Source organism: Passer montanus, unplaced genomic scaffold, assembly GCF_014805655.1.
Source record: "Passer montanus isolate IOZ18808 unplaced genomic scaffold, ASM1480565v1 scaffold6, whole genome shotgun sequence".
Lineage (NCBI taxonomy): Eukaryota > Metazoa > Chordata > Aves > Passeriformes > Passeridae > Passer > Passer montanus.
In genome coordinates, this window is record NW_024371037.1 from 5,323,006 (window position 1) to 5,338,742 (window position 15,737).

Consider the following 15,737-nt stretch of genomic DNA (forward strand, 5'->3'; position numbering starts at 1 on the left):
AACTTAGTGTAACTGTGCATGTACCCATGAGACTGGAGAATGTTAAAATGAAAGGTTGACTACAGCTTCCTTGAGCTACATGATCTAGGTTTTGTTTGAATTTCTATCCCTTCAGGTGATGTCTCTTTGATTAAATTAAGAGACCATCTGAGGGATTCTCCTGTAAGGAAGCAACAAATGTACCCTAACAGAAAATAGTGTAATTTTTCTTAAAGAAAAATAAAATTCTTTACTTCTCTGACATTCTCACATTATGTCAGATTTTGAGACAAAAGTGGAGGGACCATAAATCATCTTTACTCAATTGACTTCCATTGGAACTAAGATGATTTAGGCCAGCAGAAGAGGTCAGTGCCAAGAGTTGTGAATACTTTCAGTCATGAAACAAGTCACTTGCAGACCATTAGGATGGCTTAAAAAGGATCTTAATAAAGTACCTTCTGGCTTTTTTCTGTCTGAAACTTTGGTATCCACTGAGGTGACAGTGACCTCTCTACTGATGAAAATGTTTGCAATGTGTTTAAAAAGAGACCAGAGTTCTCACCACCACTTTCCATCAGTAAACCTTTTTTCCTCTGTCACAGAATTCCAGGCTCATGGGAGTCAATGAACATAAGGCATATAATTATTGTACTGAGTGGTATGGTAGTCACAATAAAAGGCATCCAAACTAGCAAAGCTAAATGTAGTGTACCCCTATGTAACACATCCTTAGATAAGCAGATACCTTACCTGGTAAGGTCAAATATAACAATAATTTTTAAATGTGAATTCACCTGGTTTTCTCTTTGCTTTGAACTGTTCTTAATCACCTAAGGACTGAGAAAGTAATCAACAATAGTCCCTAGAACTCCATATTTTGTGGATTTCCAAATCTTATCTGCAAGAGCCTGTGCACCTGTAGATATGCTTATGCACATAGGCACTTGAGATTGTTCAGTAGCATTGGCTATGACATTTCTGGTGCAGTGGCATCTTAATAGTGGATCATAGGATATTTCAGGTTGGCAAGAACTTCTGGAGGTCTCTAGTCCAACCTCATGCTCAAAACAGGATGCTAATTTCCATCCAGGCTTAAGCCACAACACAGACTCAGTGTGAGGTTGGATCTGGCTAAGTTAGGACTTAATCCATTCAAAGTTTGAAAATCTTTGAGCATCAGGAGAAACTGAATACCTTCTATGGGAAGCCCATTCTGTGGTCTGAGCTACCTTATCGCAAAAAAGCTTTTACCAGTCTAAAGCTCTAAAGTCATAGTGTTTCACACTATGCCCATAATGTCCTGCATCACATACCATAGTGGAGAGTATTGGTTCATCTCCCTGTTTGGATCTGCCCTTTGAGGGACTTGACTCACCATTTTTCTTTAGGCTGGCCAAAGCCTTATCCTTCATCCTTTCCTCACAGGGCATGTAATTCATCCCTGTGAACATCTTGATGGCTGTCTGCTGAACTAACTCCAGTTTATTGATGTATTTCTTATGTAGAAGGGCTCAAAACACATTTACACATCTAATGTTCTGGTGAAACACCTAAACGATTTGGAGAATTTTCCCATCAGCCTGCACACTAAAGGTTATAATACAAATTATAAGAATAAGGAGAAATTAAACAGCCTTGGTAAAATGAGTTGAAACTTCACTTAGTAAATTGGAACGTGAACGGCACAAGATTCTGGCATTCTGCAGAGAATCTTGGATTTCTTCAAAAGTAAATCCATAATTGAAAAATATATTTTAAGTAAGTAAATGGAAACATTTCAGTTTTGTTCAAGTTCAGGACTGTTGGCCAGCCTTGGGTTCCTAAAATAAGCTTATGACAATGTAGTGGTTATTATGGATGGTCTTTTTTTAAAATTATAATAGCAGAATACCTAAAAATTCCCGTCCTTCTCATCTGATTTCCAAGTGCATGAAAACCAAGCAAGTTCTCACTGTCTCAGTATTACAGTGACATGCACACCTGATTGAAGATCTGCTTTTTTGGGGTACATATTGCCAGAAGTCTTAGAATACTGTTAAAAGATTGTAGACTGAATTGCAAGACTGAAGTCTTACTGTGCTGACAGCTGTTCATACTAGGGGACTTGCTGATTTAAATTTGCAAAATACAGCAATATGTGTACTTCCTATCAAGAGAAAGACTGTGCTTTAGCAGTACTTTGCATATTATTATTATTATTATTGTTGTTGTTATTGTTACTATTATTATTACTATTATTATTATCATTATTGTACTAGCATCTAAAAAGAAGAGATTTGATTGATGAGGAAGTGCTTAATCACTAGCATTTTTAAGCAGAAGATGAGTATCAATCAGGTGCCAAACCAAGCGTGAATTTGGTGGACTCGGATTTATTTGTTGAATTCATCCCCTGTGAGGAATTAAACTTGTTTGTACCATGAATTCTTGATGGCCCTTGGCAGAGGGTAAAGTCCCCCACATTCTCAAGATGGCTTTGGTTTTAGTTTTGTGAAATATATACTTCAGATATTTTGGTAGAGTATTGAGTTTTGGAGGTGTTTATGTGGCTAAACACGTTTTTGACTACTTTTTAAATTAGATGCCTAAAGTGTACTGTGGGGAGCTTTTCTGGGGGTTGTTTGTTGCTTAGTCACGGTATCTTGTTCAGCACCATCTAATTTAGCATGTCTCAGCCAAGGTAATGCTCAGATTTGCTGCAAAAGCCCTGACAGCATATCTATTTCCCTCCAACTCCAAAACACCATCTCCAGACAAGCCTCATGCCTCTCTCTTCAGCTATTTGTAGATAATTGTCCTGATTCACACAGGGGGAGCAAGTAGGGCAAATTGATTCTTTCTATCCAAAAGGGACAGGACTGCCTATAAAGGAACTTTTCTTTGCATTTCTTACTGTCACTGTTTTGGCCCAGTGAGGATGGGACATGTGCAGCTGTAAGAGTGCTGCCAATGGAGTGTGTACAGCCAACCTGCTCAAGGAACAGTCCTCTATAACGTCCCTAATTTAGCAATTTTAGCAATGAAGCCAATCAGTTCTAATTAGTTTGTGATTAAAGAAGTAGCTGTCTTCTAGGCTGTGCAAAGAGTACTGGGTAAACTGTCTTCCAGTTTTAGACTGAAATTCTCTTCCAGAAGGCAATCGTCCATGTCCTGTTCATGCCATCAAGCAGTTCATTAACTAGCTGCTTAGTCCTAATTGATGGTGCTTTTATTTTTATCAGGTTCTCCAAAAACACCTTTAATTAGACTACTGAAGAAATTACAGATTTTCACCTGTGGAAAATAATGAATTTCAGTTGTCTACACATCTTGTAGAAGAAAATTATGCTTCACCATCTCCAGTAAATAACATAGGTTTCCTTTGACAGTAATACATGACAAAATTATAGCCTATAGCAATCCAAAGTTCTTGAACCCATGTTTTTCATTTTGACTGTCAAAAATTACCTCTTGTCATACAGAAAAATATGAAACAAAATAAAAGTATTTAATTTTCTATAACCATGCAGCATCTTTCCTACTGGCTACGCAAAGTGAAGTCTACTATTTCTTTTCCTTACCATACCCTACTTCTTGCAGTGTGATGGGTTTATTAAAATGGGACAGAGAAGGAAGAGAAAGTGGATAGGGAAAATACAAAAGGTAATGCAAAAGTTTCTTCAGCTCTTAATATTGAAAAATGTTACTATTGGATCTTTTACATGCTTAAATTCATAGTTGTTCCTTTGCTGTGAAAAGTATGATTTCATTGCTTTCCTTTTTCAGTTGCAGTTGAAAAAATTCTCCCACTACTCCTTCCTGAAAAAAACCCACTCTTTTCTCACATAAAAATTCTGTCATGAATACTTCTATCTTGTCTAGCTCTAAAAATTTCCTCTTGGAAGTTTGATCCTGTGAAACCCAGCAGCAACTTAGAGTTAAATTATTTTAAGATTCATTATTACATTTATTTTAATTTTGAATTTGTTTTTTTTACATTTGTTTTGAAATTTTTTTACATACTTGTCTCCTTAGCAGTAACATGGAGCCCTGTGAATTAATTCAAATATGACATATAGCTATTGTCAGTCCTTGCAACAATTGTAAGAAAATAGAACAACTTAATTTTTTCTTATTCTCACAGCAGGTGGCTAAACAGTAGGTAGTATGTGAGCTGTTTTAAACATATATATTTATCTTGCACAGCACTAGTTCTCTACTAGTTAACTATGTAGTTTAAGCTAGTTACACAAGAAAGTCTTTTCAGGGAAGCACTTCAACTTGTTTTCCTAAATGCTTGTTTTTGGAGAGGGTGTTTTCTTTGAAATAAAAAACTTTTCTTTAGGTTTGACAATTAACAGTTACATTGCTAAAGCTGCATGAGATGCATCTTACCTCAGCAACCAACCACAAATATGCAGAGCTGATGAAAGCTCCCTTCCAGGAGCGACCAAAGTTACTCAGTACTTCATGTGAATCATGACATCAAAACACTTAGTCTGAGTAGGAAATCACAGTACATTCCAAATCTATATTTAAATTCTCTGCATCAAAAAGCTATAAAATATTCCTTGCAGAAATGGCCCTGTTAAGATGTTGCTGTCCCTTAGCTTGCAGACTTCAAGCCAAGCCAGAGCACACATCCAGCCCACATTACCTTCATGATAATTCACCCCAGCACTCTGATGTCAGAAAAGGAATTTTTACATAAAGCTCTTTCCACTGAAGATGCTCCAACTGAAGGGGCCTTGAATTTCTGCAGTATCTATAGCTGATGAAAAGGGCATGGAAACCTCTCAATATGCTACTTTGATAAATAGCTGACTACAAACAGTTTGCAGCCTGCATTGTTCTGCTCTTTTGGAGTTTCTCATGAAACCAAAGAAAGTTGCTTAAACCTCTGTTTAGTAGTAGTTAATATGATTAGTTTAGACGTTACCATATTTTTGGAAGCCTTGATGCAGCTTTACTCTTTAGTCTCCAAATAGACTCTTAAAAAATAGTGGCCACAAATGCTTCAGGAAGTGATGTGCTTGGATACTTATTTTTCTGAATATACTTCCAAAAAGTGCTTTCTAGTTGAAGGAAGTCCTTTTCTAAGCATGCTGTCAATAAAGTTTATAAATAAAAATAATACTCCTGCGGACAAAAGTCCTTTCAGTTGCTTGCTTGTATGAACCTTATATTTGAAAGCTCTCATGGTCACTAAGGAGAAGAAAGGATTTTTGTACATACTGCTGTGTGTGCTCAAGGCCCTCTGAGTTTAAATGCTAGCAGAAAATTAATAAATTCAGTTACTTGTACTGAATCTTTACTCTTGCTGATAGCCTTTGCTGTAGGCTTTGGAGTTATACACTGTAGTCTGCATAGGATTGCTTGCAGCCTGTGGGTTTTTAAAATGGTACCAGTTATTTTAACCTATGTGCCTGGACTAGTTACATTAGCAATTTCTTCCATAGTTAGAAATTCCCAGGGTAATTTGTGTTAGAAAATGTAGATCCTATCTACATACTTACCTCGAGTTTGTTACAAAATTGAGAAAGTCAGCAAAATATTTGGTTGCCTGTTCATGCTATCACTAATACTGACAGTATTCTGAGGGAGAAATACGGCACCTAAAGTTTGAACAACATTGAAAATGTTTTCACTAAGGTAGTCCTTAGATCCTCATGTTAGCGAACACTAAGAAAGTTTTTGCCTTTATTTTAGTGTTATTTTGTTCAGAAATAACAAAATGAAAACTTTTGACATGGTTTAATTATGAAAAATGCATCTCTTTTAAATATAAAACATTTTTCCTATACTGTTTTTGTTTGGTGAAAAATCAGTAAAGCAACATTTCATATTCATAAATCAAGCTGACAAATTTTGAGGTTGAAATTCCTTATTTTTGCTTAGAATTTAAGGAATGTTAATGGTAAAACATAATTTTAGATTTGAAACATAATTTCATGTGTTACTATATATTGATATATGTACAATAAAATCTTAAATGTGACAACATGACCTTGTGCATTCAATTTTTACTTTTACAAGTAAAGAAAAATAGATATGATTAGAGGGTTTTTAAAAGTGATATACTATAATAAGATAGAAACAACTGCCTAACAGTTGTTATGTACTAAAGCTAGAAGTATGGAGGAATGAAAGAGACAATGGATCACAAATACTTCTCAATGATATGTAGTATGAAATTTGCAGAAATATAAGAGTCTAGCAAAACTGATGCATCTCTGATTTCAGTGTCTTTCCTAAAATAAAAACAGAAGAAGCAAGAGGGGAATGAGTGATATTTAAATGGCCATGTAAATATTTAGGGAACTCTCAGAATACATGCAAATATTATACAGAAATGTTTGCAAAAGTTGGCTGTGGTTTGCTCTCTGGCTTGAAAGCTGGACAAAATCTAATGAAACCTATTATGATGTCAGATTTATTTATTACTCTGCATCCTTGCTTAGTAATGAAATGGTCTTTCTCCCTTTAATTTAAACTTCCAAGGTGTCTTTCTCTTTTTTCTGCAGTTGTTTTCTGATCTCAGGTTGTCAGACACATGGTGGTCAGAAAATGAACCAGTGAACCACATCTCTACTTTTGTAGTTTCCAAGCTGCAATCTGTTTATAGCAAGGAAATACAACTTTTGAAAATGTTATACCCAGTATCAAGCTCTGTTCATACTAAATATTATGTTCCAACATGGGCAATTCCATAGACACTGACTAGTCATGTGCCTGAAAGGAATATTGCTTTTTCCACTGTATTATTTTTTACACATTTTCTTTTAAATGCATGGTGTGGTTCTTGTTGTGGTTGGCTAAGGAGACAACATATCTTATGGTGTATCCTTCTTATTTTAATGCAGACATTAGAGTTTAGCTAAACATTGTCATCATAGCAAATTTTGGCTCATCAAGATAATTTACACAACAATGTCACTGTTAGATGTAGCAGACTTGTTTTTTAAATGTATGAGAACTCTGAATGCCTGTGTTCCCCAACTCTGTACACTGTTTCAAGAAGCTATAATTAAGCAATATTAAGGCACTAATTAGGATAAGGAAATTTTTTCACTCTGATAATAACATTCAAACTGTTGTTAGAGACTCTTTCAAAGTACATAAATGATAAAGTTGAGAATCTTATTTTAGCAATGCAACCTTAGTTTGCTTTCCTAAGAGAAAACACTAGGAAATGTCACAAATAGTGATAGGAGCAAAACACTCCAATATAACTATGATAGTGCTTTAATTCCACTTTGGTATATATTACTGTGCAGTTGCTAGAAGTGTTTTTCTGAAACATGTGTCTGATTTACTGTGAAAGTCAGGAAAAAGATTATGATATTTCCAATGAAAAATGTTTGTGGGCAGGCCAAGAATTTTTTAGATGCTTCAGTTACAGGATGAAGCAAAAAGTTAGTTTTCCATTTATGGTGATGTTAATGTGAAAATTATTGTGGCATATTCACTTAATGTGAAATATTCTTTTTGCTATTTTGTATTTTAAAAGTGTTTAAAATATGTGAAGTTTCTGAATAGGAAATTCTTTTAAATAACAATATAATTGTAGGGATTTAAAAGTTGTTTTTTTTTTCTCAGACTTTTTATAATTGGTCTTGTTGTCTTGTAGGTTTTTTATTTTATTTTGTATTGTTGGGATTTTTGTGAGTCAGTGTAAAGAGGCATAGCCCCCAAAAATTACATCTAGGGACAATTCACTAAATCACAAATCCATATCCATCAGTTGCTGGAGAACAGCAGACAGTTAAACTGCTTCATTTCACTGTCTCTGCTTCTACATTCTCAATTTTCTTTTTGGAATGGCTGAGAAAATTGATATAATCCTTGGCTTACTCTCTGAATTGCTTCCTAAACTGACACCACACTATTACAGAGAAGCCTCAGGTTTTGTGATGCTCTCTGCAAACTAACTCATGCATCACTGTTACCATACAGCTATTAGAAAACTCAGCTCCCCCACCATAAACGTATATCATTGCCCTTAAGTTTCAGTAACAGAAGATGATGATCTGCATTATTTGTTCAGAGAGATCAAACTCCATAATGTGTGAGGAAAACAGCTGAATAGTCGGGAAGACTTCAATAGGAGCAACATATGCTCCTGGTGCTTCCTGCTGAGCCTGCTGAAGTGGCTTAGTTACAGATGCCAGCTTTCTGTGGAAAAAACTCTTGCTGCAAAGGTGGGGAGTTCTAACCAATTCTGACAAATAGAAGATCATCATGCCTGAGCAGAAGAGTGGGAGACCACTTACAAATTACTGTGTTTTAGTTGTGATTGGGATTGGCCCACAGAAACAATCAATTGAACACAATATTTGTCTTTGACTTTCTTTGGTTCCAAGTGCAGCTTAAGTAAAACTGTTTTGAGAGCCAAGTAATGGGGATAAATAATTTAGCAGTAAGTAAAAAAAAAGTAAATTGCAACTATGAAATAAAAATATATTACTAGATATCCAAAATCCAGACTTGTAAAAACAGAAGTTTGGAAAAATACCCCAACTGTTGCAGAGATGCTCCAACTGTCTTTGAGCAGTAATTCTGCACAAGCATATATAAAAAAAGGCAGGTAAAGAGAGGCAAATGGAATAAAAGCTGTTCATGAGAAAACATTCTAAGACCATTACATTTTTTTCTCCTCTCTTCCACATTACTAGTCCTCCCACCATTATCCCAGGAAGATTTCTCCCCTTATTCAAAACACAGTCGATAAAAGATTTGTTTCCCAGCACTTATGAGAGGGGACAAGGTCACAAAAGAGTTGGTGGGATTGTGAACAGGATGGGGGAATACAGGCTCTAGATAAAGATCTTTCCTTGCTGGTAACAAATCCACAGTTAGGAGATTCTTGACCCTCCTTGTCACTGCTAAGCAAATGGTTCTCACTGGGTGAAGGACAAGACATGCCAGTCTAATATTTTGTTTAGTAGGATACTCTTCCTACTCACACTGCATCCTCATACCAGCTGTCTTCACTCTTCTAAACTATGCAGCCCTTCTCTTGTGTCCCAAAGCTCTCTAGTGCCCAAAACCTTTCTCAAACCCTGCACCATTACAACATTGTTCCAGTTTGATGCTCTTACCAGCTGTTGTATACAGCCTTTTGTTTTCAAGTAACATAAATTAAGATTTTTACTAGATATATGGGATGGAATCTAAAAAATATCAAAATAATCAGGAGAGATAATGTAGGCTGCATTTACATAAATTGCTTTCAATAATACTAAATGGAAACAGATTTGTGAGACAGAAGGAATGGGATTGCTCTGAAATGTTAGGAGAACTAGTGATTTTCAGAAATGGGGTAGGAAAATAAAAGGTATTGTTTTTCCTCTATGTCACAAGTTACAAGACAGGTATATCCACTTGCTTTATTTAGAATTTTTTATGTTCTCAAGAGAAAAATTACTAGGAACTTTGCTCTGAAGTTTTCCTATTGTCATGGACTTACATGTGTACAGACATTATTTCAACATGTGCTTTAAGATTGTCATTAAGAATAAGTTTTCTAGAACTTGGATGAATTATGCAACATTTATCACCTGCCAGATTATTGCCGTTCAGGTGAGATCAGCAGCTTAATTTTGATTGTTTAAGATACTTGTTCCTCTTTCATAGGTGATATCATCACCCATGTATGAATTCATTACCTCAGCTATCTTACATTAATCTTTATTTACTTCATGATCTTGAATTTTTAATGAAGATACATTTTAGTTTATTGTTGTAAAGGCCTAATTTATCTTGATTATGTTCCCTGAAATCTCTTGATTCCCATTTCATGCCCATGGAATTTACAATACCACCTGCTTCACCTTCTTCCCCCTCAGACTAGTAGCCACAGTCACATCCCTATCCACTTAATCCATGTCTCACCTTCGTACTGTTATGCTCCTTATCTTTCCCTGCGAGTTACACCGTCCTGAGCAGGATGCACATTTATTCCTGAAGCGTAAGAAATACAGGATGAAAAGGGGAAATGAAGTGCAGGTATGGAGGCAATACCTCCAGCAACAGCCCAGCTTGTCACTCTTGCTCAGGAGCTGCAAGAGTACCTGTAGCAACTCTTTCACATTTACAGTCTTTATGGGATCATTCCTTTGGCTTGTTCCCAAAAGAGGTTTCCAGAGGATTGATCCAGGAACAGCTGACATTTCCTGGGCTAGTTATTGCTCTCCTAGATCTTCTCAAACCCAAGATGATAGCATTAGTACTTATATCTACACTCTTTCTTCATTGGTTGGAGAAAATCTTGACATCCTGCTCATGTCAGGTTTGCACTTTTCAACAGCTGGTTTGGAAGACCTGCTGGAAAACACCACAGCACATTTCCCTGGATTTCTGTTGTTTTGGAGATCAGGAAGAGATGGTCAGGAACTGGTGAGCGCAGTTCTCATCTCAGTTCTTGACACTGTCAGACCATGGGTCTGCCAACTGCAGGTTTGAGAACTGGGAGTATCTCCTCACTCTTTTTGATAATGACACATCTTAAGCAATTTTCCAGAGGAAAAACTGTAGGATGAGAAATTGATCATTAAGGAAGCATTAAAACATTTATTTTATAGGGTACAAATTTTTATGTTCCTTCAAGTCACCAATGTGTGTAGAAACATGCCTTGTAGAGCAGAGAGTCAAGCTATAATAAACAATTATTGCTTGGCATACAAGTCTGAAGAAAAATTATAATCATGTCTTCCAATGAATTAATATTATATCTGGAGGAGCTGACCATATTTATGGTTTAGACAATATGCATCATTTTGTTGCTATACATAAACATCTATTCAAAGCAATGCAGTGTAATTTAAGTTGATGAGTTCTTGTCATCCTTATAAATTGTTAGTTTAGATGTTTGAGAATCCTGAAAGAGAAAATGAAGATAAAAGTAAAGAAAAAAGAGCTTTTTTTTCTGTGATTTTTAGTTATGCAAAGCACAGAGACTCCTCTTGTCTATTGCCTTCTGGGCTTGACTGATTTAAGTATTGTAATTCTGTGATGGTCCGTATCGCTTTGTATGTATAGAAACACATTAAATCCCAATAAATTAGTTTTTTCCTCTATAATTTATGTAATACATAAATTTGTTGTAGCATATCTGTGAAGAGTGAAGGTAAAATCTCATGCCGTGGAAGAAATTTATGCAAAAATGCTTTATATCAATTTAAAGTACTTTATAACATAGGGAAGAATAAAACTTTTTTTTTGCCTTTTAAAATCTGTATCACTTAGTACAATATACTTTTGTATCACTTAGTACAATATACTTTTTTAAGTGTTTGCAACATTTAGTGTTTAATGAGTTAGAATTTATTACAGAAAATATGTCCGCTCTGTTTTTCACTAGGTCCCCACCCCTCAGCATGCACATATATCCATTTATGTGATGGGAATTATATTTATCTTGGCAATAAAAGTGGATCTCCTTTTAACTCCTCCTGTCCTGACCATTGTATTTAGAGAATGTGGAAGCTCTGGGAGTGCACCCAGGTTACTGACTGCTCTGTGCCTGCAGCAGTTTTGTAAACTCTGTCCTTCTCTTGTCCCAGAGTTCTTAACAAGGCAGCAGCAATTAAAGTGGAGAGCATGAGTTCTATCCATCATTTGCTGTTGGAAGGTAGTTCCCAAATGAAATAAGTCAGTAAATTTGTAAACTAATTAAGCTTCATGTTTTCCATCCTTCATGTCCTCTTTTATGTCTGGGCAATGCACTGCAACTAATTGTGTAATTTTCAGCATGTTCAAGGAAAGATTTTTCCTGTTTATTTATTTTCAGTACAGTTGCATTATTCATTAATTATTTGTCATTCATTAGAGAGCATGTCTTAAAAAGTGTCTGTAAAGCCACTTGTACAAATCACAAAAATGATCTCTGCCTTCCTCTTCAAATGGTTTTTAGCTTTTCAAGAAATAGTGATTTTATGTGTTTTTTTTTTTACTAATCCCTGAGGAGAAATAACAGCACACCATGATTTTTCAAGGCTATCTATCGCTTCCAGTGCTCAGGGGTGTTTAAAGCACAAACCACTACTGCTTGTCAGATTACAGATTTGTTCATATGTTATTACTGTAGTGCAAGATGGAGGTATTGAAGTGCAGCAGACAAATAGAAGAAGAAAGGTTTCTGAGTACGCTACCTGGCTTTTTTCCCTTGTCATAGGTGCTTGCATACTTTTTCTAAAGAAAGATCTCGTGTCCACTATATTTTCGGGCACAAACAGTGTACTTTTATAAATTTGGACTCAGCAAAATTGATACCTTGAACTGATAAAATCCTGTGTTTAGATCTAAAAAAAGAAACAATAAAAAAAGATAGAGTTTTTTTGTTTTTGTTTTTTTAATTATGCATAAACTTTTGTCTCATTTCAATATAATCTTAAATAATATGATTGGATTATTTGCAAATGGAATGAGTTGATAATCTGGTAGATAATCTTGGGGTATGTTCTGTTCACTGAGGCAAGAGGAATTTCACAGTAGATTTCAGCAGTGCAAATTTCACATCAAGATTTGCCAATCACTTTTTCCCTGAAAAGTGAAGATTTGAGCCTTTAAAATCAGCATGTGAATTTCTATATAGAACATGAGATTTCATTTTGATTCTTTACTTAAAATATAATTTTTCTGATCTTCCTATTTAGCAATTCTACAAAGTAATATCACCTATTAAGATAAAACTTCCCTTGTACTTGGATGTAGATGATGAATTTGGGCAATCCTGCACAATAAAAATTATATGAATGGATTGATTTGTTCTCCCTCTAAAGAATAAATGTCCCTGTAGAAAACAGCAGAGAGTACATGGTTCTCAACATGAAGCATTGTTCACTAGTAAATACAGGAAAATGTCGTAGAATAAGCAGTTTTCACTATGGAGACAGATGGTCACATCACTTGGCAAGCATCCAGCTTTTTTCCCTGAGATGTTTAAATAATGTTTATCAAACAATAGACAGGGATAAAAATCAAGGTAACCTTAAATTTGTCTAAAACAGAACAGCAGGCTGCTCTAGAACTGTCCTATAAATAACAATAAACAGCTCTTGAATGAAAATCAATAAGGTGGAAAGAGAATTTTTCTACTGGGTTGTAGAAATACATGTATCTACATATCTTTTTCTTGTAATGAAATGTTCTGTCCTCTTTCCTAGCCCGGAAATCAACATACTGTTAACATACCTGGCAGAGTGTACAATGATCAGAGGCAAAACCAGATGGCCATATTTTTCCTTGTCTTGTTTATTTAGATGATGGATAGACAAATCCTGACTTTACCTGTCAATCCAGCTGTAATTATTTACATTCCAGTGTGAATTTTTGCATGCAAGTGCTCATGCCAGTACACACTTGAGCACACACCAATAGAAGTAAACTCTTTTCTCTTTCTTCCACAGGCTTAGAAAGAATTGCGAGAGATTCAGCCTATGAACAAGAAGGAAAAGTTCAGTTTGTCATTGATGCAGTATATTCCATGGCCTATGCCCTGCACAACATGCATAAAGATCTCTGTCCTGGATATATTGGTCTGTGCCCAAGGATGAGCACAACTGATGGAAAAGAACTACTTAGCTATATCCGGGCAGTAAATTTTAATGGTAAGTTGCATGTACTCTTTTTTTGCCCCTCTCTTCTTTAAATGTTCCAGAAGTGACAAGTGGGGTTTTATTCTTTATATAGGATACTTCAAGGCACAGTGGAAAACAGGATTAGAAGCAGTTCTCATTTAATCAGAACTGTGAGTTTTTCCACCTGCTCTGAAAACCTCCAGTGTATTTTTCATCTTAACATTTTTCATCCTAACATTAAGCTGCTCCCAAAAGAGGCAGATGTTAAAAATATGAATCTGTCGATCAAAATATTCCAGAGAAAAGCTGCTATTATGGAAACAAATTGAGGACTCATACAATCTTACTGACAGAGTAAAAATCATTTGACAGTGGTTGCTTATGTGTTTGCAAGAGAAAGAATTTTAAAAATACCTTTTTGAAAATCTTCTTCTAAAATTAATTAATAATTTCCTGCATAAGCAGATGATGTAATTGCTTACTTTACATATTTAAATTTCAATTAAAACACTCACTAGCAGTGCCAACTTCTTTTCCATTTGTTTTTGACTCAGTATTTTAATGAGCTTTAACACAACTACAATATCTATTTTTAAACAACACTACACAATATTCTGTGGAGCTGGGATCTGCTGCTGGGAAAATGTAGTTACAGGTTCTTATGCTATTAACAGTAGAGGCCAATAACAAACAGGATTAATTGAAGAATGTAGATTTGAAATGTGTTGCATATACTTGATGGTGAAATAAAATTGCCAAAACCCTAAATTGTTTTATTAGAAGTCATAACTATTATAGACAATATTTGCCATTATTTTGCAAAGAAATGGAAATACGTGCTCTGTTTTGGTTGGGATTTTTTCCTTACTTGGTGGTAATTCATATCCTACACATACCTTCTAACTATGCAGAGAGAAGCACTCTCTGTCACAATTTATTCCAATGACCTCAGCTGCAAGCAGTTTTGAAAAAAAGTACAAGGTCATTTTGAATTTAACTTCTGAGTGGAAGCTTTTTTGCTTTAGGTAATACACCAGACCATTTGGTTGATACAAATGTTGGTTATAGTTCACAGTTTTTTCTTCCTGTGCAATTTTCATGAAAAGGGAATCCCTGCCTCCAGGAATATAAAGTTAAAAGTCTAAATGATTCTTTAGTGATTTTTAAAGAACACCTGGAACATAGAATGTTGCTGGAAAATGGGACATATTTTGATGCTGAAAAAGGTAGGTAGCATATTGTAAAGTTTGCAGTGATAATTACCTACATTTCCAGTAGATGTTTTTCTGTTCTGGGTCTGTGTTGTTAAAGCACAAAGTGATCTATTTTCATTTGGTGAGCATGAAAATTTAGCATAATATAATAAGCTGTACATTTTTATATAAAAGCCTTCACTCCCTAGATAATTATATTTCATCAGTACCTGTCATGATTTCTGTTGCTGACTCTAAGTACGGCAATAAACAGAGATGAAAGCATTCTGGACACTAAGAAAAATGTATTTGATTTTGAAACAGTGATTTACTGAAAGAGAGGGGGAAAAAAGAAGGAAGAAAAAAACCCCATTTATTTGAGGTTAGCTTCCTGTCCCATGGATTATGTTTAATATTCCCCGTACTAGGCTAGTCCACATTACGTACCACTGTGCCAATTGTTTGGGTGGGTTATATGCCCAAACATTTTATTTTCTTAGTCTTGCATTCAGAAACATAAGATGGTCTTAAGCACTTTGCTTTTTCCTATTAATCCACAATTCTTGTCCTTCAGGGCAACACTACTGCTGTGTCTGACAGAGGTGAATATTTTATATAGGCTACAAAACTTCCTGTGCTGGGAGTAAAGAGTAATGCTGTGTGATGTAATGTACATCAGTTTTGATGTGCGTCCTAGCTTCAATCAGTAATAATATCTTATATTAAAAATTAACTGATAAATGAAAGGAAAACCCTGGATTTTTAGCCATTCAAGATACCATTTTTCTATCCTAGCAATCACAGGAGCACAGCCCATCTGAAGCTGTCAAAGGCCTCCACCTACTCTAACGCTCTGTCTACTTCAGGATCAGCATAATCAGTTTCTATAGGACCATGCCCATCCGGGTTTTAAATAGCTACAGTGGTGGAAAATCCTCCAGAATTCTCTCTGAGTAGCCAATTACAATATATAATAATATTCACAGTAAAAAATTATATATAT

At 35.4% G+C, this 15,737-nt stretch overlaps 1 protein-coding gene across 4 annotated transcripts in view; it reads left to right on the top strand.

Annotated features, from left to right (window-relative positions):
* The window catches only part of GRM8 (glutamate metabotropic receptor 8), a 313,000-nt gene that overhangs the window by 178,054 nt on the left and 119,209 nt on the right, over positions 1-15,737 (top strand). For all 4 annotated transcript variants that reach the window (XM_039726957.1, XM_039726961.1, XM_039726960.1 and 1 more), the window contains one exon: positions 13,371-13,571. In XM_039726957.1, coding sequence (XP_039582891.1) covers positions 13,371-13,571 — 201 coding nt within the window. The remainder of the gene's footprint in view (positions 1-13,370; positions 13,572-15,737) is intronic.